The sequence below is a fragment of the Lithobates pipiens genome, unplaced genomic scaffold (genome assembly GCF_037356315.1).
Source record: "Lithobates pipiens isolate NorthernLeopardFrog02 unplaced genomic scaffold, aLitPip1_a1.2 Scaffold_18, whole genome shotgun sequence".
In the NCBI taxonomy this organism is placed as follows: Eukaryota; Metazoa; Chordata; class Amphibia; order Anura; family Ranidae; genus Lithobates; species Lithobates pipiens.
The window spans coordinates 27,519,833-27,545,124 of record NW_027507758.1 but is presented as its reverse complement, the minus strand read 5'-3'; the positions used below and the strand labels follow the sequence as shown (position 1 = coordinate 27,545,124).

Here is a 25,292-nt window from a genome sequence, read left to right as displayed (position 1 = left end):
GCACCCTATCAATGCCCATCAGTGCACCCCATCAATGCCCATCAGTGCACCCTATCAGTTACCATCAGTGCCCATCAGTGCACCCTACAGCGCCCATCAGTGCCACCTATCAGTGCTCATCAGTGCCACCTATCAGTGCTCATCAGTGCACCCTATCAGTTACCATCAGTGCCCATCAGTGAAGGAGAAAAATGACTTATTTTCAAAATTTTATGACAGAAAAACAAGAAAATGTTTCTTTTTTTTCAATCTGTTTGGTCTTTATTCGTGTGTTTAACAAAAAATAAATGAAAACCCAGTGGTGATTAAAGTGGTTGTAAACCCTTACAAACCACTTTGACCTACAGGTAAGCCTAGATTAAGGCTTACCTGTAGGTCCAAGAAATATCTCCAAAACCTATACGGTTTAGGAGATATTTGCCCGAAAACGGGCACCGCTGTCTACGGCGCATGCGCCGTAGACAGCGGCGCGCAGGCGCACTGAATGCGGCAGTTCCAAGAATGGAGCTGCCGCATTTGTCGACTCCCGTGCGCATGCGCGGGAGTGACGTCATCGCGGCTTCGCCGAATGACAGCGGCGGAGCTGCGAGACGCCACCAGCAAGATGGATGCGGCGGACTACAGGGGACAGCGCGACTTCGCTGGCTCCTGTGTCAGGTAAGTGACACATAATGGGCTACTATGCGATGTATAGTAGTCCATTATGCTTTGCCTTTGCAGGGAAAAAAAGAGGAAGTAAACCCATCAGGGTTTACTTCCTCTTTAAATATCACCAAAATAAAAGCTCTATCTGGGTCAAAAAAATGATAAAACTTCATATGAATACAGTGTAGTATGACCGTGCAATTGTCATTCAAAGTATGACAGCGCTGAAAGCTGAAAATTGGCCTGGGCAGGAAGGGGGTGAAAGTGCCCGGTAGGCACGTGTCTAACAAATACAGGTAATATGGCTATTGTGTCATATACCAGACGTAGTGTGTACAAATGTTCCCGGGCTAGGGGAACAGCAATATTCCATGTATTTTGTGTATATTCTACGTTTAGAAACCAGAGCTCTCTATAGGCAGAGCTGCATGAAGATAAGACATCTCATCCGCCGCTCTATTTACAAGGCACAAGCACCGTCATGTTGGATGAGATTGGAGAGACGTCTGCTATACACATTCCAGAGCCCCGAGCGGCATCCGCACTGTCTGCCAGAATCACTACCATTCCATGTGCAAGAGCTTCATACAACACCTTACATATTATTCTATTCAAACAAAGGGCCCATTGTATTATGAGGTCTTCATACCACAATACAGTACATGCACATGCACTATATTGTCAAAAGTATTGTGACGCCCACCTTTACACACACATGAACTTTAATGGCATCCCAGTCTTAGTCCGTAGGGTTCAATATTGAGTTGGTCCACCCTTTGCAGCTATAACAGCTTCAACTCTTCTGGGAAGGCCGTCCACAAGGTTTAGGAGTGTGTCTATGGGAATGTTTGACAATTCTTTCAGAAGCACATTTGTGAGGTCAGGCACTGATGTTGGACAAGAAGCCCTGGCTCGCAGTCTGCGTTCTAATTAATCCCAAAGGTGTTCTATCTGGTTGAGGTCAGGATTGAAGAGGAACTTGACTGGCCTGCACAGAGTCCTGACCTCACCCTGATAGAGCATCTTTGGGATGAATCATAGCGGAGACTGTGAGCTAGGCCTTCTCATCCACATCAGTGCCTGACCTCACAAATGCGCTTCTGGAAGAATGGTCAAACATTCCTATAGACACCCTCCTAAACCTTGTGGATATCCTTCCCAGAAGAGTTGAAGCTGTTATAGCTGCAAAGGGTGGGCCAACTCAATATTGAACCCTACAGACTAAGGCTAGGATGCCAATAACCTCTTGGGACCCAAGGTACTTTATATGACATCCTGGACTTTGAATGGGGATATCTGAATAATGTTTGCATCATATTTTTCAGCCAGCGATTCTGTGCACTGTAAGAACAATCATAGCAGTAGTTCAGCTGCTTGGTCATTCTTACAGGCGGTGGGAGGGGAAGCCCCAACCCCCCCCCCCCCCCTCCTGCCACCCTCCGGTGCTTCTCCGGTCTCGCCCATGCGATCAGTGAGCCAGAGAATGAATCGGTCGCCGCCGGAAGTTGATCATAGAGATTTCTGGTGATCAGATGGTCCCCAGTCATCTCTATGACCCTCTGAACAATGCCGGGGACGCGGCTGGAAAGGCCTCGACAGTTTATTTATTTTTTTAGTTTTGATCTTGGTCTTTCCAGCCTGGAGGAAAGATGTGGAGTCTAAGCCCTTGTACACACGGTCAGACATTCCGACAACCAAATCCGTCGGATTTTGTCCGACGGATATAGTTCGACGGATTTTGTCCGAAACTGTTGCAAACGCACGGTCGGACAAAGTTGTCGAAAAATCCGACGTGATGACGTTATTTCGTTACGACGGGACTACGTTCAGGCTAGTAGCCAATAGCTTTGGTGTAGGAATTTGATCTGAGCATGCGTGGCACTTTGTCCGATCGGAATTCTCTACACATGATCGGAGTATGTCCGATCGGAACATTTTGTCGGAAAATTTTACCAACAAGTTGGACTGATGGTGGTCTGATGGAGACCACACACAGTCGGAATATCCGACAAAAAGGTCCGATCGGACACATTCCGTCGGAATCTCCGACCGTGTGTACAAGGGACTTATAGAACCCACATCTCTCCATAAAGAGGACCTGTCATGCACTATTCCTATTCCTATTACAAGGGATGTTTACATTCCTTGTAATTGGAATAAAAGTGATCGAAAGAAAAAAAAATGTAAAAAAAATAAAAGCACAGATGCAAACGCATACGCAAGTCCCGTCCACATATGTAAACGGCGTTCAAATCACACATGTGAAGTATCGTCCTGAGCATTAGAGCAAAAGCAAAAATTCTATCCCAAGACCTCCTCTGTAACTCTAAACATGTAACCTGTAAACAATTTTAAAGCATTGTCTATGGAGATTTTTAAGTACCAAAGTTTGGCGCCATTCCACGACTGTCTGCAATTTTAAAGCATAACATGTTAGGTATCTATTTACTTAGCATAACATCATCTTTCACTTTATACAAAATTAGGCTAACTTTACCGTTTTGTTTTTTTAAATTCATGAAACAGTTTGGGGGGGGGGGGGGCAGTATGCAACGGTGTTAGGCCCAGACATATAGTATGTTCAAGGAATGGAGTATGATTGAAATATTATGCTTCGAGTAGGGCCGCAAACTGACTCCCCGACAAACTGATTCCAAAGGCCCCAGGTATTATGCCCTGTATACACGATCGGACTTTCCGACAACAAAACCGTGGAATTTTGTTCGAAGGTTGTTGGCTCCAACTTGTCTTGCATACACACGGTCACAGAAATTACGAGCGTAGTGACGTTCAAAACGTATGGCGAGCCCATAAAAAGGAAGTTCAATAGTCATGTGATATCTCCATTACGAACACTAGTTTTACAAGACCGAGCGCTTCCGGCTCGTACTTAATTCCGAGCATGCGTGAACTTTTGTGCGGCGGACTTGTGTACACACAATCGGAAAGTCCGACAAGAAAGTTTTGTTGGCGGAAAATTTGAGAACCTGCTAGCCAACATTTGTTGACGGAAATTCCACCAACAAATGTTCGATAGAGCGTACACACGATCGGACTTTCCACCAACAAGCTCACATCCAACATTTCCGGTCGGAAAAAACAATCGTGTGTATGGGGCATTAGTGTATTTTTCCTGTTGATATTGTGAAGTAAGCATTAGATCTTCCATTTTATTTATCTCTGCCACCATCTTTAGCCAACCCGCTATGGTGTTTGTTTCTGCCAGTAGAGTGGGACGCAGGACTTTGCGGCATTCAGGAGGCGACACACAATGGACTTTTTATAAAGTTTGGGTGAAATGGTGGATACATGTAGCAGGAAGAAGGCCGGGTCATCAGGAATCTTGTAGTCAGTGAATTTTTGAGTGATCTCCAAGGTACCACCTAGTCAAAAGTTTATAGTTGGTCTCTTGAATTTTCGTACAGACCGATGATTTCAAGGAGAATCTAAAGCCTCATACACACGATCGGACTTTGTACAAACTTTCCCGTGGATTTTTGTACAAAGGGCATCCACCGAAAACTTGTATTGCATACACACGGCAGGACTTTTTGAGCCAACATTCACCAACTCACGTGGTTTTTCTGCTCTTTACCACCACCTTTGGTCAACTTCTGTATTGGTGTCTGATCTTTTGCATTGGTTCTGAGCATGCCTGTTTGTACTTTGTACAAAAGTCCTATGGTTTTCTGTACACATGATCGGACTTTGCTCCCTCTGACTTTTGTTGACAGAAAGTTTGTCCGTTCGCACAGCCAACAAAAGTCAGATGAAAACCGAAAAAGTTTGTCCGATGGAGCGTACACACGGTCGGATGTTGCTCCAAAACAGCTAATTTGCATGTTTCTTGTCAAAAAGTCTGATCGTGTGTACGGGCCTTAAGGATGTACTACAATTAGGTAGGTGTAAATGTACGCTTCAAGTCCTGTTCTCATTTGTGTATGAATGGTAAATGTGGCTGTACAGATGGGCAGTGTAATAGGTTATTATAGGTTTTAGATAGGACACGTGGAAGGATGCCCTCATCAGAACAGTATTCTTCTCTGGTTGTCAGAGAACAGTCAAAACATTGAGGCTGTAGTAAAGAGTTGAGAAAATGTTGTAATTGGAGAGCCGTCCAAAAGGCAATTTAAAGGGGTCTGTGGCACTTGTCAACAACTCCAAGGAGGGCCACTGCCCCGCCATTAGGAAATGGGATGCCCGAATCCGACCCTCAAGCTGCAAAATCCTGAAGAGATGGGGATAGAGCCTGGGAGTGAATTGTGGGTTCCCTATTATAGGGAACAGGGGGGGAATCTGTGGTAGAGAGGGAAGTCTGTGTGCAAGCCTGCGAGCTAATTCGGAGAGTCGTACCAATCAGAGGGTGGGATTTCAGCCTTGATGGTAGGTGAGCATAATACCATAAGGCACCCTGTAATGAAGCATCAGTTTGGACCTGCTCTAATTGTGCCCAAAGCTTAGAGGAACGATGAAGACACCAAGCTACAATCCTACCCAAATGAGTGGTCTGATAGTATTCTCGCATATCCGGCAATGCCAGACCGCCGTGTTGTTTGGGTAGGGTCAGTGAGTGGTGAGGTAAACGTGTTTTTTTTGTGTGCCAATGTAAATTTAATAAAAAGAGAGTGTACCTGTCTAAAATAATGAAGGGGTATCTTAATTTGTAGGGCTTGGAATAGATACAGAAACTTTGGTAAGATAAACATTTTTATAAGATTACATCTGCCAAACCAGGAGTGCAGGCCCTTATGCCAGTTCTCCAGTAGGGTGCGGGTTTTAGTCAACATGGGCAGGAAATTGAGTTTAAAAGTACGAGATATATTTGCAGGAATATAAGTACCCAAGTATTTTAAGTCAGAGTCCATCCATTTGAAATTAAAGCTAGATTTTAACATCTGCAAGATGGAAGGCGATACCCTCAACCCCCATAGCTTTCGATTTACTGAAATTCATTTTTCAATCGGAGAGTGATCCATAAAGTTCAAATTCTCTGAGAAGATTCAGGAGAGATATGGTAGGATTCGTCAGCGAGATGAAAAAGTTGTCTGCATATGCTGAAATCTTGTATTGGGTACTTCCAATCACTAAGTCTTGTATGTCAGGGTTTAGGCGAATTTTGCAAAGAAATGGTTCTAATGAGTGCAAATAGTAGGGGGGACAGTGGGCAACCCTGCCTTGTTCGGTTCATAATGGTGAAAGGTTTAGAGAGGACATTGGCCTTAACTTGAGAAGTAGGGTTGGAGTGGATTTTGGCAATCCAATTAAGCATGGCTTCTCCCAGCCCGAGATGGCATGAATTTCCAATTTACACGATCAAACGTCTTCTCAGCATCTGTACTAAGAAAAACGCAGGGCGTATGAGTCGAGTTGGCTACGTGGAGTAGGTTAAGATCCTTAGTTGTGTTATCTCTCGCTTCCCTAGTGGGGACAAAACCCACCTGGTCTAGGCGCACTGCAAGTGGTGGGCTAGGCGAGTTGCGAGGATATTTGTAGCTACCAAAGAGGATAGGGTCTTTGCCTTCCTTAGGGATGACGGAAATGTGTGCCCTCAACGTATCTCTAGGGAGGGCCATATCTGTTCCAAGTGCATTAAACAGTTTTTGAGTGGTCGGTGTCATGATTTGAGGGATATATGTTTGTAATTTATGTTCCCAGATAGATCTAGCTAAATATTTTTCACATGTATCTCCGGATTCATAGCTTACTTTTTGACACATTTGCATCACTGCCTTTGCTTTATAATGTAGTAGATCATTGATCTGACTACGGATGGTGGTAAGTTCAGTGGTGAGAGACAGAGAGGGGGCGTGTTTATGACGGGCTTTCACTGTATGGAGTTTGGAGAGGAGCAGTGCTAACTGTTTCCCCCGTTCCTATTTGAATCGGGAGCCATGCTTAATAAGTATGCCCCTGATCATAACCTTATGGGCTTCCCATATCGTCCGTGGAGTACAGTCCGAATTGGCATTTGTTTGAAAGTAGAATTTTAATTCTTTAGTCACCTCCTCAAGTACTTCCGGTACCTGTAGGAGGCTTTCGTTCAATCTCCAAAAACGTGTTTTGGAAGAGTTGACATCAGAGAGCGCATAGGTGAGTGAAACGGGAGCAAGGTCTGACCAGGTCCTGGAGCCAATGGATGAGTCACCTACTGCATGTAGTTGGCCATGGGGGATAAAAAAAGAAGTGGATTCTCGTGTAAACTTTATGAGAGAAGGAATAGAATATGTAGTCTCTCTTTCCTGAATGTTGTAGTCGCCAGACATCGATCAGTTAGGCTTTGAGTATAGCTTGTGTGACCCGTTTGTGGGAGCCAGTGGGGACAGAGGAGGTACTCGATGAGGTGTCCAACGTTAGGATTAGAGGAATATTAAAGTCTCTACCTAGGATCAATTGAGCTTTCTTAAATGCCATAAGTTGGTCTAGGGTACACCGATTAAAGATATCCTAATGATCGTTAGGGGCATAGATTGTTGCAAAATTGACAACTGTATGTCACCTATGAGACCTTTAATAAACACAAAGTGTCCCTCCAAGTCCACCAAAGTGTTGCGGCAAGTCCATGGAAGTTTACTAGATAACAGGATAGAGACTCCCTTAGACCTAGCACTCTTGTTGGTAGAATGATAGGTCAGAGGATAAAATCTGTTTTTGAGATAAGGTAGTTTGTTGTCCCTGAAGTGGGTTTCTTGTATGGATGCAATATCAGCGTGGGAGTGTTTTAAATCATTTAAGAGCATTTGTCTTTTTTCTGGTGTGTTAAAGCGGAGGTCCACCCTAAAATGGACCTTCCGCTCATCGGAATCCTCCCCCCCTCCGGCGCCACAATTGGCACCTTTCAGGGGGGAGGGGGGTGCAGTTACCTGGATAATCCAGGTAAATGCACCCACTTCCGGGATAGCTCTCTGCGGAAAGGGGCGTAGATTACGCCCCTTTCCGCAAGTGCCCGCCCCTTTCCGCAAGTGCCCCGCTGCCTGCTGGGAAAACACACAGATCCCAGAGGCAGCGGGGAGCATCCTTATTGCGCAGCGCGGCTCGCGCATGCGCAGTAGGGAACCGGGAAATGAAGCCGAAAGGCTCCATTTCCTGATTCCCATACCCAAGATGGCGGCGGCAGCACCCGAGAAACGATCTACAGATCGGCTTCGGGTGCCGACATCGCGGGCGCGCTGGACAGGTAAGTGTCACTATTTTAAAAGTCAGCAGCTGCAGTATTTGTAGCTGCTGGCTTTTAAAAAAAAAAAAAAACGCGGAGTCCCGGCGGACTCCCGCTTTAATACCCTTTGCATTTAAAGAGAATATCTTCAAATGATCCATTTCCAGCTAGGGGAGGGGGAAGAAGGGGGAGAGAGGAGAAAAGTAGAAAGGGAGAAAAGAGAAAGGTAAGGTGCAAGAAGCAAGCAGGTAGTCCGCTTCTCACAACTCTACACGACTAAATTTGGCAAATAATAATTTGCAAAAGCACACCCTGACCGTAGCCGGGCTAGACGTGTGCAGGCCTACTTGGGGAAGTGGCTAGAACAGGCCCCGGGTGAGCACACCCAACCCACCCCAACCACCCCAGCAAGGATAAGAGACTTTAGACATCGGCAACAAGAAGAAGCACTAGTTTTCATAGGTACTTCAAACAGGTAAGAATCACTGATGTCTGTGCCTCTCCCCCACCAGCACACCCCCCCAGTTACCATGGAAGAGGGGGTAGGGTCTGTTGATGGAGAGAGACAGACTACGGAAAGTCTGCATTCCTTAGTAGTCATCAGAAATGATAAGACCCTCAGGGAATGGGGGTAAAGTATATCAGAAGAACCAGACGGGGGCCACTGCATAACAGAGCATGTATACATATGTATAATTAGACTGAAAAAACTTTTTTAAACAATAACAATTAAACGAGCCACACTTATATAAAGCTATTAACATGACGCGCAAGGGTTCCCCATGGCTCACAGGAGGAGGTACCAATCAGAGACATCTTTAAAGCCAAATTTTCTAGTGACATGGGAGAGCGATCCGCGCCCCCAGAGGTCAATGTCATTGAAGCACAGTCTCTCCCCACCGCATCTGGACCGGGTCAGCCCCTCCCCCTCCCGGAATAGGAGGGAGGTAGGAGGGGTAACCGAGCCATCACAAGTTTTCTAGCGCGGTCATGGCAGTGCAGGGGACACTGACACACACATCACAGCACTAGCCCCCACCCCAGTGCATAGAGATCAGCAGTGAACAGGCGACATTAATAGAGTAATATAAAAACAGTAACAATATCCATAGTTTCCAACTGTCCCTGATTTCAAGGGACTGTCCCTGTTTTGGAGAAATGTCCCTCTGTCCCTCATTCCTCCTCATTTGTCCCTCATTTTGGTTTGATCTATATAGTTGTATGTACAATGCACTTTTTATTTATCAAAAAGTGTTTTCCAGCACTAAACCTTTCATCTGATTTCTAAATTGCTGCATTTGTAAATTCCAAAAGCCAATAAAAAGGAATAGTAGTGGTAAAAAAGCACTTCTGAGTTTAACTAATCTTGTTTTTTTTGTATAATTCTCCTTTAAGGGGGCGTGGCAAGGGCTGTGCCCTATGCTTGAATACTTTTGCTGATAGGTGTCCCTCATTCCCATCTCAAAAAGTTGGGAGGTATGCCATATCGGCAAACATTTTAGTGAAACCTGCAGCTACCGTTAGGCGGAAAAAGCTTAGCAGCCAAAGTATTAAGGCACAAAGACCTCTAAATGACTCATGGAATGAGGGAAACAGGTAATGGGTATCAGTCCAGTGACAACCAAAGAATTTCCCGAATTAGTCACTGGGAGTGGGCTCTCCATTAGACTTTTGAAAGAAAGCGGCCCATATCCCCCGAAGAAAAATGAAGGAACCATGTCCTTTCGGAAACATGCCAGGGGGGACGGGTTGTCACCTCAGGGGTCCAAGATGGGCCTAGGTTTAACTCTTTTGCTACAAGAGGCATGTTGGTGTTTTTTGTACAAGTTAAGAAAAATTATTTTAGGACTGAAGATTACGTAAACCCCCCCCAAAAGTAATATATTCTTTCTGAAAACAGAATAAAAGAGAACAAAATAGAGGTAATTCCAATTTTCGCATGATATTAGCGCAACAGTATGCAAACTTTCATCAAAAAATACACTAAAGTTAATTTTAGGGTACATAAGCGCAATATATTACCCAAGTGTTTGGCAAAATATAAAAGATGAGGTGGCACAGAGTAAATAGATACCCAATATGTCAAGCCACAGGGCTGGACTGGGATAGAAATTTGGCCCTGGACTTCATCTAGACCGGCCCACTTACATTTTGAGTGTCCCATCAGCAGCCCCCTTACATCAGAGTGTCCAATCAGCAGCTCCCTTACATCCGAGTGTCCCATCAGCAGCCCCCTTACATCAGAGAGTCCCATCACCAGCTCCCTTACATCAGAGTGTCCCATCAGCAGCCCCCTTACATCAGAGTGTCCCAACACCAGCCCCCTTACATCAGAGTGTCCCATCACCAGCTCCCTTACATCAGAGTGTCCCATCAGCAGCCCCCTTACATCAGAGTGTCCCAACACCAGCCCCCTTACATCAGAGTGTCCCATCACCAGCCCCCTTACATCAGAGAGTCCCATCACCAGCTCCCTTACATCAGAGTGTCCCATCACCAGCCCCCTTACATCAGATAGTCCCATCACCAGCTCCCTTACATCAGAGTGTCCCATCAGCAGCCCCCTTACATCAGAGAGTCCCATCACCAGCCCCCTTACATCAGAGAGTCCCATCACCAGCCCCCTTACATCAGAGTGTCCCATCACCAGCTCCCTTATATCAGAGTGTCCCATCACCAGCCCCCTTACATCAGAGTGGCCCACTGAGCCATCGGCCCACCGGGAAACTCCCGGTAGTCCCGATGGCCAGTACATGCCTGTCAAGCCATAAAATTGCATGTGCCTGTGAAAAAGTGACAAACTTCCGAATTCTATATTTTCCATAGGCAACTCTTTAAAAGCCCCCTACAGGTAATTAGTTTGGCGATAACCATAAATAATGGACCTAGAATTATTTCTCTCACTCTGGCATGTGTGGCGATATGTGCCATGTATCACAATCAATGTTTTTGTGTGTAGGTGCCCCCAACGGGTGCATTTATGGTCATACGTGCCTGCATGTGGGAGGGCTTAAAAATGTTTGGTTGGGATTTTTACATGCGTGGGTGTAACTTTATCCACTTGCTGCCAAATCACGGTGGTACCTCATTTGACTTCAAGTGGTTGTACCGGGGTGATATGCAGCTGCAGGCATCACCCCCGTACCGTTTGTTAGAGCCGACGGTCAGCTCTCGTAGTAGCAACCAGAGTGCTAACTAGCCACGGCTTCTGCAGCTCTCTCGGGCTCTCCCGTCCCATCAGGCTACTAGCCAGCACACCCACTGGCTAGACGGAGACACATAACAAAGCCTCTACTATTGTAACCGGGAAGTGATGTTATGACATCACTTCCAGTTTACCGGAATGTCAATGGCACCATTGTCCTCAACGGTAGCAGGTTGGGCCATGATGCACTTAAAGTAACCATACAGATAACGGAGTTTGATGTGTTTGTGGTTGATCACTTACTTAGTGTTCTGCAGATCTCAACAACGGCTTTGAAGACCAGCGCTGAAAAACTAACTTTTAGCCGCACGGTTTTCATGTTTGGTAATCGGAGCCGCAGGCGCTTGTGTTGAGGGGTAAAAAAAAGCTTTGCATTGGCTTGTACTCCATATTTATCCAGGGTCCAATGTGTCTTCAGCAGCCAGCTGCTCTTTTGTTCCCACCAAAGGGCATAGTCAGACCAGTCCCTAGCAATACCTAAAACAAAACACAAATACAGGAATATGTATACGTATACTCTTTGTATATATTGAAAAAAAGTGGTAAAGAGTCAAAAGTTGAAAAAAATACACAAATCCAGTAAGTTTAAAGCGGTATTAATTCCCAAAACCATAAATAGAATATATTGCAGCTTATTAGTCATCTCCCCAGATAGAAAAAATCCCTGGTTGTCACCAAGGTCACCAGAACTAGTGTCCCCATTGGAAGCTTTCCCCCCTCTATTCCTGTTATGGCGACAACCCAAAATGTGGTATTTTCTTTCAATCTCAGTGAAAGACAAAACCTGGCTAATACAATCAATCTCTGATGTCCATGCTTTATGAATCACTGACCTGGAGTAAGAATGTGAATCAGGCTAGATTAAAGTCAGAATCCCTATGGGTGGTTTTGCTCTAGGTCACTGACTCAATGTATTGAATCAAGAAGGTCAAGTGCATGACAACCAGGCACCTTGTATTGCAGAAGGAGAAGAAGCAGCAACAGCAACTTGTAACAGGTGGTTATTGCTTCTTTACTTTGGTTCTTCTTGGGTGTGGAGCACTCTGTCTGTTATTGGAAGGTCCTTTCCCTGGGCTATTCAGAGAAAGTGAGATGGAATGGATTGCCACTAAGGATGAGGTAAGGTTTAGGAAGAACTGCAAGAACCTGCCACATGACAGCATTCCTCCATCCCAACTAGATGTGGCCATGGGGTAACAAAGGGACGTGGTTGCTGGAGATACACAACCAAATTTGGACAATGTAATAGACCATATATTGCTATGTGGCCCTATTACTTCAATGATGTCATGAACATCCCCATCCTTTTGCTATGTGTGGCCACGGGTGGGAGGGGGGGGGGGTGAGGAATTCCATCACCTGCGGCTAATTGAGATGGCAGCCTGCTTTCATGTGACAGTTTCCTGCATGTTCAGGGCAAAAGTTCATTTGGTTTCAACGTTAGCCCATTCCTAGTTCCCACCAGAGAATTAGCCCTTGAGTATTCTGGGCTCTATGAAAGTGTTCCCACTTTGTGGGCCACAGTTGGGCCTTAGGTCCATAGGTCATGGAACACTGAGTGGGAGCATTTATGATTACGGAAACTATTATCAAAATCTTTTTGAATTGGAAAAATGTTCAAATTCGAAAAAATATTCGAAATGGATTCAAAAACTTTTCTATTCCATTTTTTCTCTTCTATTCCCTTATTTTCTATTTTATTGGCTTTGAAAATGGGGAAAACTTTTCAAATTCGAAAACTATTTAAATTGGAAAAACTATTCGAAATGGATTCAAAAACTTTTCTATTCCATTTTTTTCTATTCTATTCCTTTATTTTCTATTCTTTTTTATTCTCTTTGAAAATGGGGAAAACTATTCGAATTTGAAAACTATTTGAATTGGAAAAATGTTCGAATTTGAAAACAATTTGAAATGGATTTGAAAATCGTTTCGAATTAGAAAAATTTTAGTCGAAAACGAATAAACAAAACGAATTCCGAAAACAAATTAAAACGAATGAAACAAATTTAACTAAATGACTTTATGTAAATAACGAAGCGAAACAAAACACATTTTTTTCGTTCTGCACATGTCTATTTTCTACAGGTGTGAGAACTTACACATACATATCTGCGAGTTTTATTTGCGATTTCGTGCAAATTTAAGTTCTCTGACAAAAGCCACGTCATACCAGACTGATATACAACTACTAAACTAAAAAATCTATGTAGCAGCATTTAAGCCATAACTAACCACTACAAGAAAAAGGAACCATAGGAGGATCTTCCCAAGCTGATAATATTATTTATCACAGGCTTTTTTTAAATTCCCTTAGGGTGAGGGTACACCTGGTGAAGGGTGTGTGCACACCGTATGAAGAAATCACCATCACGGATTATTATGTTTGTTGAAATATTAAGGATTTCCTGTGCACTTTCCTTATATTTATGGTTGGAGCCATATGACCGATACGGATATGAACAACATAGACTTACCATAAGACTTACAACATGAAATGGACCTGAATTGTGCCCTGGTCTGATTGGCGGTATGCCAAAACACAAGATTAGAAATTAATATTGTGAAGAGAAATGAATTTGAGAGATGCCCTGAAAAGGGGCTGGGAGGGTGGGTATCGCGCACAGGAAACCGACTAAGACCACAGGCGAGCGGGCTGGTTAAATACCCCCCCAGGCTCCTCCCATAAATTCAGGCCACCATACTGTCCTTCTTACATAGGTTTTGGACATTGCATGCAGATTTTACCATTTTGTTCTAGGTTTATGTTTGTATAATGGACTTTTTATATTACTGAGGATTTGTGTGCATCACTCGGAGCACGTGCACTTTAATTATATTATTTATGTTTATTTATTTTTATTTTTTTTCACATTATAGGTTGTATGCATAAGTTATTAGTTAAATATTATTTTTTTACTTAATTTTAGAGCTGCACATTTGGTATATCAGTTAGTATTGTCACATTTGGGAAGTGTGGGCAGTGTTGGCAGCTGTTTATTTTTATTCTTTTTATTTTTATTCTTTTTATTTTATTTTATTTTATTATATATTTATTTTAATTTTAATTTTATTATATATTTATTTTTATTTTATATTTATTTATTTTATTAATGTATTTATTTTTTCTTTCATTTATTTTTTCATTTATTTCTTTCTTTCATTTAGTCTTATTTTATTTTTAGTTCCAGGTTAGGAGTTTGGCAGCTCACAAGGTTACACCCACTTGTTTTACTAAACTAAAAAGTTACCGTATACAAAACAAAATGGCAAAATAAAGTTGTGCTGTGTACGCTCTGCTGCCAGCCAGAAAAACGCCTGGAATGTTTTCTTGGCTCGGAATGAGTGGGGTCTGTTCTTGGAGCACGTTGGGTGTGATTTGTATGACAAAGATAAGAAACAGAAAGGGAACCGGATTTAAGGTGAATGAGTGTCTTTGTAGAAGCGGGTGTGTAAAAAAACAAAGAAACAGCAGGTCGTCTCAGGTCTACAGTCTTCTGAAAGAGAACGCGTCGCTGCTGGATCATTTATTTGGCCTTTTGCTCTTTGCACCCCATTTTACAAAAGAATTTGCACATATGCAGGCTTGTTGATCAAATTGTATCCTCGCAGTTGTTACTATTGCTCTGCCAGCATGGCGTATGGGCAGTGGCGGCTGGTGCTCAAAAATTTTGGGGGAGGCGCAAACAAACTGAAAAATTATGAAAAACAAACCCATCAATTGCAGCCTCACTGTGCCCATCAATTGCCGCCACTGTGCCATCAAACGCAGCCACTGTGCCCATCAATTGCCGCCACTGTGCCATCAAACACAGCCACTGTGCCATCAAATGCAGCCACTGTGCCATCAAACGCCGCCAGTGTGCCACCAAATGCGGCCAGTGTGCCATCAAATGCAGCCAATGTGCCCATCAATTGCCGCCACTGTGCCATCAATTTCCGCCACTGTGCCATCAAACACAGCCACTGTGCCATCAAATGCAGCCACTGTGCCATCAAATGCAGCCACTGTGCCATCAAATGCAGCCACTGTGCCATCAAACACAGCCACTGTGCCATCAATTGCCGCCACTGTGCCATCAAACACAGCCACTGTGCCCATCAAACACAGCCACTGTGCCCATCAAACGCAGCCACTGTGCCATCAAACGCAGCCACTGTGCCATCAAATGCAGCCACTGTGCCATCAAATGCAGCCACTGTGCCATCAAACGCAGCCACTGTGCCATCAAACGCAGCCACTGTGCCATCAAATGCAGCCACTGTGCCATCAAACGCCGCCAGTGTGCCATCAAACGCAGCCACTGTGCCATCAAACGCCGCCAGTGTGCCCATCAAACGCCGTCAGTGTGCCCATCAAACGCAGCCACTGTCCTATCAAATGCAGGCACTGTCCTATCAAATGCAGCCACTGTGCCATCAAACACAGCCACTGTGCTCATCAATTGCCGCCACTGTGCCATCAAAGGCAACCACTGTGCCCATCAAATGTTCCCACTGTGACCATCAAATGCTGCCAGTGTGCCCCCTCCTGCCCGCCATCTGCCCGGCTCTAACCCTGTCTCCCTGTGGGGCAGCGGGTGACATCGGCAAGCAGTCTCCTCAATGTTTTCTCCCGTCCTCTGCTATGATTGGATGCCTAATAGGCGTCCAATCATAATACTATTCATAATACTATTCATAATAGATAAAATAAATAATTCAGCGATTTTTAGCGGGGCTGCGACATTGCGTCAGACAAATCTGACCCTAAGTGACACTTTTTGGGGACCAGCGACACACAATAATCAGTGCTAAAAAAAAGCATTGATTACTGTATAAATGACACTGGCAGGGAAGGGGTTAACATCAGGGGCGATCAAAGGGTTAAATATATATGTTCCCTGTTGGTGCTTTCTTACTGTGTGGGGGAAGTGCTGACAGGAACAGCACAGAGATCGCTGTTCCTAATCACTAGTTGTTCCCTGCCAGAATCGGGATCTGCCTATGTAAACAAGGCAGTTCCCCGTTCTGACGCCTCTATGTAAAGCGATCGCGGGTGGCCAGCGGACATCGGCTCCTCCTCCGTGCAGCGGGCGAGCGCCTCCACTATCTATTGCATGAAACGACGTACAGGCACATCATTTCGAGCAACAGACCCGCCCTGCTGCAGTATATATGTGGTGGGCGGTCTTTAAATGGTTAAATCAGCACAAGGGATGGTACTTGCAATGAAAGAAAAGTATCCCTTGTGCTGGTGGCTGCTGTCTTAATTGAAGTCTTCCGTCCCCTGTGTCTGCCGTAAGGTTGGTCACCCGGTCAGTTCGGGTTTGGAATCGTGTCCGGGTTTCAAACTGCCTGAAACCCAGACACATAATTCAGACAGGACTATGGCCTCCCAGCAGGGTTTCTGGCTGCAGTTGTCTAAGCCGAGAGAGTTACGCTCTCTTTCACACTGTCCAAAACCAGCACTAACAACTCCTCCTCTCCCCACACAGATGGGAGAGGAGAGAGGGCTCAATCTGTTCCTCTCCCTCCCGCCCCCTACTCCTCTGTGTCTGCCCACACTCTTATCTCCAGCATTGTGCCTCCGAAAAGGAAAGTGGGGGCTGGAAATTTGAAGTCCAGCAGCCTCAGATACATCTGGATGAAAGGTGCTGACTGCCAAGGGGTGAGTGAGCTCACCATCCTTCTCCCTCCTGCCTCTGAGTGAGTACACTAAGGTAAATCAAGGTTCTCAGAGCACCCCTTACATCAGAGTTCCCCTTTACACCAGAAGCCACAGTGTTTCCCCTTACATCAGAGTTCTCTCCGTACATCAGAGTTCTCAGTGTTCCCCCTTAAATCAGGGTTCCCAGAGGATCCCTTATGTCAGAGTCCCCAGAGTTCTCCCTTCCATCAGAATCTGCAGAGTCCCTCCTTACAGTGAAAGGGAACTCTGTGGATTCCGATGTAAAAGGGGAATTCTGCAGACTCTGATGTAAAAGGGGAATTCTGCAGACTCTGACGTAAAAGGACTAAAAAGCAGAAAAACCCCTAGTGATGGACTTTTAAGGCATGTACACAGAGCAGAAGACTTTAATTATGAGAGCAGCCACCAGCACACTTATGGCATATAAATAACTAAACTTAGGTTTTAAGCAGACTTTATTGTAGTATAGCAGGATACGGCATCGACCACAGCCTATGGGTAATATTTGAACAACCGGCCAGGTGTTGGATTTATTGTGATAATACAACTTTATTCCTCAAAGAGGAAGAACCCCTGAATTCTGGTATTAAGATAGTAGATTTACAAGAGATGGTCAGAGACTGCAGACAGGATACAAGAAATGGTCAGAGACTGCAGACATAATACAAGAGATGGTCAGAGACTGCCAACAGGATGCAAGAGATGGTCAGAGACTGCAAACATAATACAAGAGATAGTCAGAGACTGCAAACAGGATGCAAGAGATGGTCAGAGACTGCAAACATAATACAAGAGATGGTCAGAGACGGCAAACAGGATGCAAGAGATGGTCAGAGACCGCAGACAGGACAAAAGAGATGGTCAGTGACTGCAAACAGGATACAAGAGATGGTCAGAGACTGCAAACATGTTATAAAGGATGGTCAGAGACTACAAACATGATGCAAGAGATGGTCAGAGACTGCAGACATGATGCAAGAGATGGTCAGAGACTGCAGACATGATGCAAGAGATGGTCAGAGACTGCAGACATGATGCAAGAGATGGTCAGAGACTGCAGACATGATACAAGAGATGGTCAGAGACTGCAGACGGGACACAAGAGATGGTCAGAGACAGCAAACAGGATACAAGAGATAGTCAGAGACTGCAAACATGATACAAGAGATGGTCAGAGACTGCAGACGGAACACAAGAGATGGTCAGAGACAGCAAACAGGATACAAGAGATGGTCAGAGACTGCAGACATGTTATAATAGATGTTCAGATACTGCAGACAGGATACAAGAGATTGTCAGAGACTGCAGACATGCTGAAGGAAACTGTCAAAGACTGCAAGCATGATATAGTAGTTGTTGCAACTGGGAACATGCTTCAGGAGACAGTCATAAGGCCCGTACACACGATCGGACTTTTTGACAACAAACATGCAAATTAGCTGTTTTGGAGCAACATCCGACCGTGTGTACGCTCCATCAGACAAACTTTTTCGGTTTTCATCGGACTTTTGTTTGCTGTGCGAACAGACAAACTTTCTGGCAACAAAAATCCGATGGAGCAAAGTCTGATTGTGTATACAGAAAACCATCTGACTTTTGTACAAAGTACAAACACGCATGCTCAGAACCAATGCAAAAGATCAGACAACAATACAGAAGTTGACCAAAGGTGGCGGTAAAGAGCAGAAAAAGCACGTGATTTGGTGAAAGTTGGCTGAAAAAATTCTCCAGTGTGTATGCAATACAAGTTCTCGACCGACGCCCTTTCTACAAAAATCCACGGGAAAGTTTGTACAAAGTCCGATCGTGTGTATGAGGCTATAGACTGGAGACAAATTACACGTGACGGCTATATCTTTGTAATAAGGAAATACAATTTGTTTTTCTGTATGGACCCAGAGGTCTACACAAAAAAATGCCAAACGGCTGCATTGGGCACCTGCCCTTTTTTAATTATATGGCTGCCATGGACATAAAGAAATGTTTCTTGGTATGTGCAGCCAGTTGACCCCAGCTACCAGAACTTGTCCGGCCGTCTGCTGGACCAAAACCATTGCAGTTTGTGAGAGTTTGAATTGATGGACGTGTTTTGTTTCATCTGAGTTAATTGTGGGGTTTTCTAATTACTGAATGATTTCCCAATCTGCTGTATGCAAAATATCAACTCACCAATTTGTTCTACAAGTTTGAACATCACTCCTCCAATATGAAGGTCTCCTGACACTTGGACGGTGACATCTTGGTTCTCGGTCTCATTCTGCTGATCCACTGTAACACGAAGTTCCCAGGACGCCTGACCCACCGCAGCCGTGTATGCCATTATAGAAGGCTCACAGTTCTGCAACAGGAATGGAAGAAAAGGCTTTAAGTGAATCTGTTCCCAGGAAAATAACTCTTACCCATGCAGCAATAATAATCATTAACATGTTTCCACAGGATTTGGTTAAATTGTACCTAAATCTCATAATATAGTTTTATTATTTGTTGTGCCTGCCAATAGATCCTTTATTTTTCTATTTCTTTCAATATGGTGACAGCATATAGGGGGGGATTTAATAAAACTGGAGAGTGCAAAATCTGCTCTGCATAGAAACCAATCAGCTTCAAGGATTTATTTTCATAGTTATATTGGTTTTCTGATGAAGACCTTGATGCAAGAGGGATTCTGATGTAAGGGAAAACTCTGATGGGGACCCTGATGGTAAGGTGACTCTGATGAAGACCCTGATGGAAGGGTAACTCTGATGAAGACCCTGATGGAAGGGTGACTCTGATGAAGACCCCGATGGAAGGGTGACTTTGATGAAGACCCCAATGGAAGGGTGACTTTGATGAAGACCCCAATGGAAGGGTGACTCTGATAAAGACCCTGATGGAAGGGTCACTCTGATGAAGACCTTGATGCAAGGGTGACTCTGATGAAGACCCCGATGGAAGGGTGACTCTGATGAAGACACTGATGGAAGGGTGACTCTGATGAAGACCCCGATGGAAGGGTGACTCTGATGAAGACCCCGGTGGAAGGGTGACTCTGATGAAGACCCCGATGGAAGGGTGACTCTAATGAACACCCCAATGGAAGGGTGACTCTGATGAAGACCCCAATGGAAGGGTGACTCTGGTGAAGTCCCTGGTGGAAGGGTGACTCTGATGAAGACCCCGATGGAAGGGTGACTCTGATGAAGTCCCTGGTGGAAGGGTGACTCTGATGAAGTCCCTGGTTGAAGGGTGACTTTGATGAAGACCCTGATGGAAGGGTGACTCTGATGAAGACCCTGATGGAAGGGTGACTTTGATGAAGACACTGATGTATGAGGCACTCTGATGTAAGGGAAAAACTCTGATGGAGATGCTGGTGTAAAGGGAGATTCGTGTATTTAAAACAATTTTTTATTTTTTTTGGTATTTGTAAAATATATTCTGTGGCTCTGTTTATTGAAAAGTTTGAAGACCTCTGTTCTAATGTTCCAATTGAATGGAATTTTTATATGCACCCTTCCAGCTTTTTGTATGCGTTGTTATACATATATACAGTATCTCACAAAAGTGAGTACACCCCTCACATTTTCTGTAAATATTTGATTTTTCATGTGACAACACTGAAAAAATTACACTTTGCTACAATGTAAAGTAGTGAGTGTACAGCTTGTATAACAGTGTAAATTTGCTGTCCCCTCAAAATAACTCAACACACAGCCATTAATGTCTAAACCACTGGCAACAAAAGTCAGTACACCCCTAAGTGAAAATGTCCAAATTGGACCCAAAGTGTCAATATTTTGTAGCCACCATTATTTTCCAGCACTGCTTTAACCCTACTGGAGTTCACCAGAGCTTCACAGGTTGCCACTGTAGTCCTCTTCCACTCCTCCATGGTGACATCACAGAGCTGGTGGATGTAATGCCCCATACACACGATCAGAAATTCGGCCAGCAAAACACAGATGAGAGCCTTTGGTCGGAAAATGCGACCATGTGTATTCTCCATCAGACTTTTGCTGGCAGAATTCTCGCAGGTTCTCTATTTTTCGGTCGGAAAAAGTTCTGATCGTCTGTAGCAATTCCGACGCGCAAAATTCCTACACATGCTCGGAAACAATTCAACGCATGCTCAGAAGCATTGAACTTAATTTTCTTGGCTCATCGTAGTGTTGTATGTCACCGCGTTCTTGACGGTCGAAAGTTCAGAGAACTTGTGTGACCGTGTGTATGCAATCCAAGCTTGAGCGGAATTCCATCGGAAAAAACATCCAAGATTTTTTGGACGGAAATTCCGCTTGTGTTTACGGGGCATTAGAGACCTTGCACTCCTCGAACCTTCCGTTTGAGGATGCCCCACAGTAGGGTTTAGGTCTGGAGAAATGCTTGGCCAGTCCATCACCTTTACCCTCAGCTTCTTTTGCAAGGCAGCGGTCATCTTGGAGGTGTGTTTGGGGTCGTTATCATTATGTTGGAATACTGGCCTGTGGCCCAGTCTCTGAAGGGAGGGGATCATGCTCTGCTTCAGTATGTCACAGTACATGTTGGCATTTATGGTTCCCTCAATGATCTGTAGCTCCCCAGTGTCGGCAGCACTCATGCAGCCCCAGACCATGACACTCCCACCACCATGCTTCACTGTAGACAAGACACACTTGTCTTTGTACTCCTCACCTGGTTGCCGCCACACACGCTTGTCACCATCTGAACCAAAAAAGTTAATCTTAGTCTCATCAGACCGCAGGACATGGTTCAGTAATCCATGTCCTTAATCTGCTTGTCTTCAGCAAACTGTTTGCAGGTTTTCTTGTGCATCATCTTTAGAAGTAAAAATGACCATACCTGGAATTTTTCTTTAATCCATAAAAACAAAACCTGACTATAGTAAGCAGCCTCACCAGTGTAATATGGTTTGTCCCAACCAATGTAACTGCCACTTTTGCTGGACAGCTTGGTCTGTTACAGGAAATAAAAAAAGAACCAGTCTCACCCTCCTCATCAGTAATAAGGGCACAGGACCCTCATGCACACCAGCTGGGGGTCCATACATTCTGGTGAGTAAGAGAACAAGAGGGGTGTGGGGAACACTTTCACAGCACGTGACTGCATAGAAAAATAAATCCTGCTCTGGTGTAAGGGCGGATACGGATGGGGGCCCTGGTGTAAAGGGGGATACAGATGGGGGCCCTGGTGTAAGAGGGACACGGATAGGGGCCCTGGTGTAAGGGGGGACACGGATAGGGGCCCTGGTGTAAGGGGGGACACGGATAGGGGCCCTGGTGTAAGGGGGGACACCGATAGGGGCCCTGGTGTAAGGGGGGACACGGATAGGGGCCCCGGTGTAAGGGGGGACACGATAGGGGCCCTGGTGTAAGGGGGGACACGGATGGGTCCCTGGTGTAAGGGGGGACACGGATGGGGGCCCTGGTGTAAGGGGGGACACGGATGGGTCCCTGGTGTAAGGGGGGACACGGATGGGGGCCCTGGTGTAAGGGGGGCTCTGATGGGGGCCCTGGTGTAAGGGGGGACACGGATGGGGCCCTGGTGTAAGGGGGGACACGGATGGGGCCCTGGTGTAAGGGGGGACACGGATGGGGCCCTGGTGTAAGGGGGACACGGATGGGGCCCTGGTGTAAGGGGGGACTCTGACGGGGGCCCTGGTGTAAGGGGGGACTCTGACGGGGGCCCTGGTGTAAGGGGGGACTCTGATGGGGGCCATGGTGTAAGGGGGGACTCTGATGGGGGCCATGGTGTAAGGGGGGACTCTGATGGGGGCCATGGTGTAAGGGGGGACTCTGATGGGGGCCCTGGTGTAAGGGGGGACTCTGATGGGGGCCCTGGTGTAAGGGGGGACACGGATGGGGCCCTGGTGTAATGGGGGACACGGATGGGGCCCTGGTGTAAGGGGGGACACGGATGGGGCCCTGGTGTAAGGGGGCACATGGATGGGGCCCTGGTGTAAGGGGGGACACGGATGGGGCCCTGGTGTAAGGGGGACTCGGATGGGGCCCTGGTGTAAGGGAGGACGGGTAGGTACCTTTTGTAATTCTGAAGAAATATCTGTCTGTTTGTGTCCATGTGCAAAGTAAGTCTGTATGGGAGTGATTTTATAATTATCAATCAGCTGCTGCCCCTGCAGGGCTCTAAAGAGGAAAGTGGCAGCGTCTGCACCCCTTTAGATGTGATTTCCTATTGGCAGCATCTCATCAAAAATTACAGTAAAACCTTGGTTTGAGAGTAACTTGGTTTGAGAGCGTTTTGCAAGACAAGCAAAATTTTTACTTGATATACAAGCGATGTCTTGATATACAAGTAGCGCTTCATGTCACAACTGATTATAAAAGAGAAGAGAGGCGCCTCTAAGTGTAGCAATATGGTTACATTTAATGAAGGTACAACATTTAGCAATATATTGCTACACTTAGAGGCGCTTCTCTTCTCTTTTATACTCTGGAGCTCCTGCTGGATTTTGCTTCTAATCCCCTTGCGGAGTCTTCCATTTGTGGATGGACATTTTATGGTTATACAACCTACCTTGTTTCCCCGAAAGTAAGACCTAGCGTGATTTTCGGTGATGGCTGCAATATAAGCCCTACCCCCCAAATAAGCCCTACCCTGTTTCCCCGAAAATAAGCCCTACCCTGAAAATAAGACCTACAAGGACTTTAACTAGGGCTTATTTGGGGGTAGGGCTTATATTGCAGCTATCACCGACAATCACGCTAGGTCTTACTTTCGGGGAAACACGGTAGGTATCGCGTTGCTATAATCTTTTTATATGGACTATAAACTGAAGGACCTATGAATAAATAAAATTGGGGTATCCCCGCGCTACCATATACAGATCTCGCTATATACTCGGGGTGGGTTGCAGCAGAACACCGGCAGTGGTATAAACCCTACCACTGAAAAATTTGTGACAAAAATCAAATAAGTGATGTTGCGCTCCCTTAAAGTGAATAAACAACTCTCAACTGCATACAAAGTTACATATACCAATATTATAAATCCAACTGTCGTGTCGGACCGTAGTCCGTAAATAAATGTCAAATGCTAAATAATAAGCTAAGTATATGATATAAAGTGTCCAAGTGCTTAATAAAAGTCACATAAAATCTAAAGTGCCTAATAATTGTAAAGTGCCTAATAATTACATCCACAGTTACATAAAACTCTACAGTAGTGTGGACTCATCTAACGTGATCAAGAGTGGTCCATAAATGAAGTGTCAAATACTACAAATTGCATAAAAGATGAAAAACATTTACACAATAGGAGTGTCCAGTGTCTCCAAAAATCGCATACACCAGTGAGAATATGTCATGCACGTAAACGAATTACTCCAAAGACATTGCAAACTGTATTAATAATAGCATACACGTGAATCACACAGTGCAATTAAAATATAAAAACTAGAGAAAAGAAAAAATAACAGTCTCTTAGACAGCATATAAAGTGCCACGTGCTTTATATAGTGCTTCTCCAGGTATAAGGTGCCAGATAAACCCGTGTAGATACACTCCTGCGTCTCTTCAGTGTCCCACACGTATCAATGAAATGGCCCCTTACCTTACTGCTGTAAGGTAAACAGCAGAAAACAGGGATCTCAGGCTATCCAGGTGGTGTACCCCTACTTCCAGGTTATGGAAACTGTCCCCACATCAGTTAATGCAAATGGCAGGATCTCATAAAAACAAGAAAGGGGAGGGCTCCAATGGTGAAGTACATAAGCACTTTTATTATATCTCAAAATAAAAACAGTGGAGAGGTACTCACAAACGACAAACAGGTAATTCACCGAAAATTAGTCCAGCGTTGCGTTCGTATCTCGGACGCTACTTCCGGTATCCTAATTCCTCCTATTCCGACGCGTATCGTCATGTGTCACATGACTTCATCGGACGCTACTTCCGGTATCCTAATTCCTCCTATTTCGACGCGTATCGTCATGTGTCACATGACTTCATGAAGTCATGTGACACATGACGATACGCGTCGGAATAGGAGGAATTAGGATACCGGAAGTAGCGTCCGAGATACGAACGCAACGCTGGACTAATTTTCGGTGAATTACCTGTTTGTCGTTTGTGAGTACCTCTCCACTGTTTTTATTTTGAGATATAATAAAAGTGCTTATGTACTTCACCATTGGAGCCCTCCCCTTTCTTGTTTTTATGAGATCCTGCCATTTGCATTAACTGATGTGGGGACAGTTTCCATAACCTGGAAGTAGGGGTACACCACCTGGATAGCCTGAGATCCCTGTTTTCTGCTGTTTACCTTACAGCAGTAAGGTAAGGGGCCATTTCATTTGATACGTGTGGGACACTGAAGAGGCACAGGAGTGTATCTACACGGGTTTATCTGGCACCTTATACCTGGAGAAGCACTATATAAAGCACGTGGCACTTTATATGCTGTCTAAGAGACTGTTATTTTTTCTTTTCTCTAGTTTTTATATTTTAATTGCACTGTGTGATTCACGTGTATGCTATGAATAAATGGTTGTGGAACGAATCATCTGAGTTTCCATTATTTCTTATGGGGAAATTCGTTTTGATATACAAGTGCTTTGGATTACAAGCATGTTTCTGGAACGAATTATGCTTGCAATCCAAGGTTTTAATGTACATTGTTGT

At 44.9% G+C, this 25,292-nt stretch overlaps 1 protein-coding gene across 2 annotated transcripts in view; it reads right to left on the bottom strand.

The window, feature by feature from the left end:
• Positions 1–25,292, bottom strand: part of FERMT1 (FERM domain containing kindlin 1) — a 98,623-nt gene that overhangs the window by 62,749 nt on the left and 10,582 nt on the right. For both annotated transcript variants that reach the window (XM_077485495.1, XM_077485494.1), the window contains exons 2-3: positions 18,844–19,012; positions 11,247–11,480 (exon numbers count right to left, since the gene is read on the bottom strand). In XM_077485495.1, coding sequence (XP_077341621.1) covers positions 11,247–11,480; positions 18,844–18,994 — 385 coding nt within the window. In that variant the 5' untranslated portion in view covers positions 18,995–19,012. The remainder of the gene's footprint in view (positions 1–11,246; positions 11,481–18,843; positions 19,013–25,292) is intronic.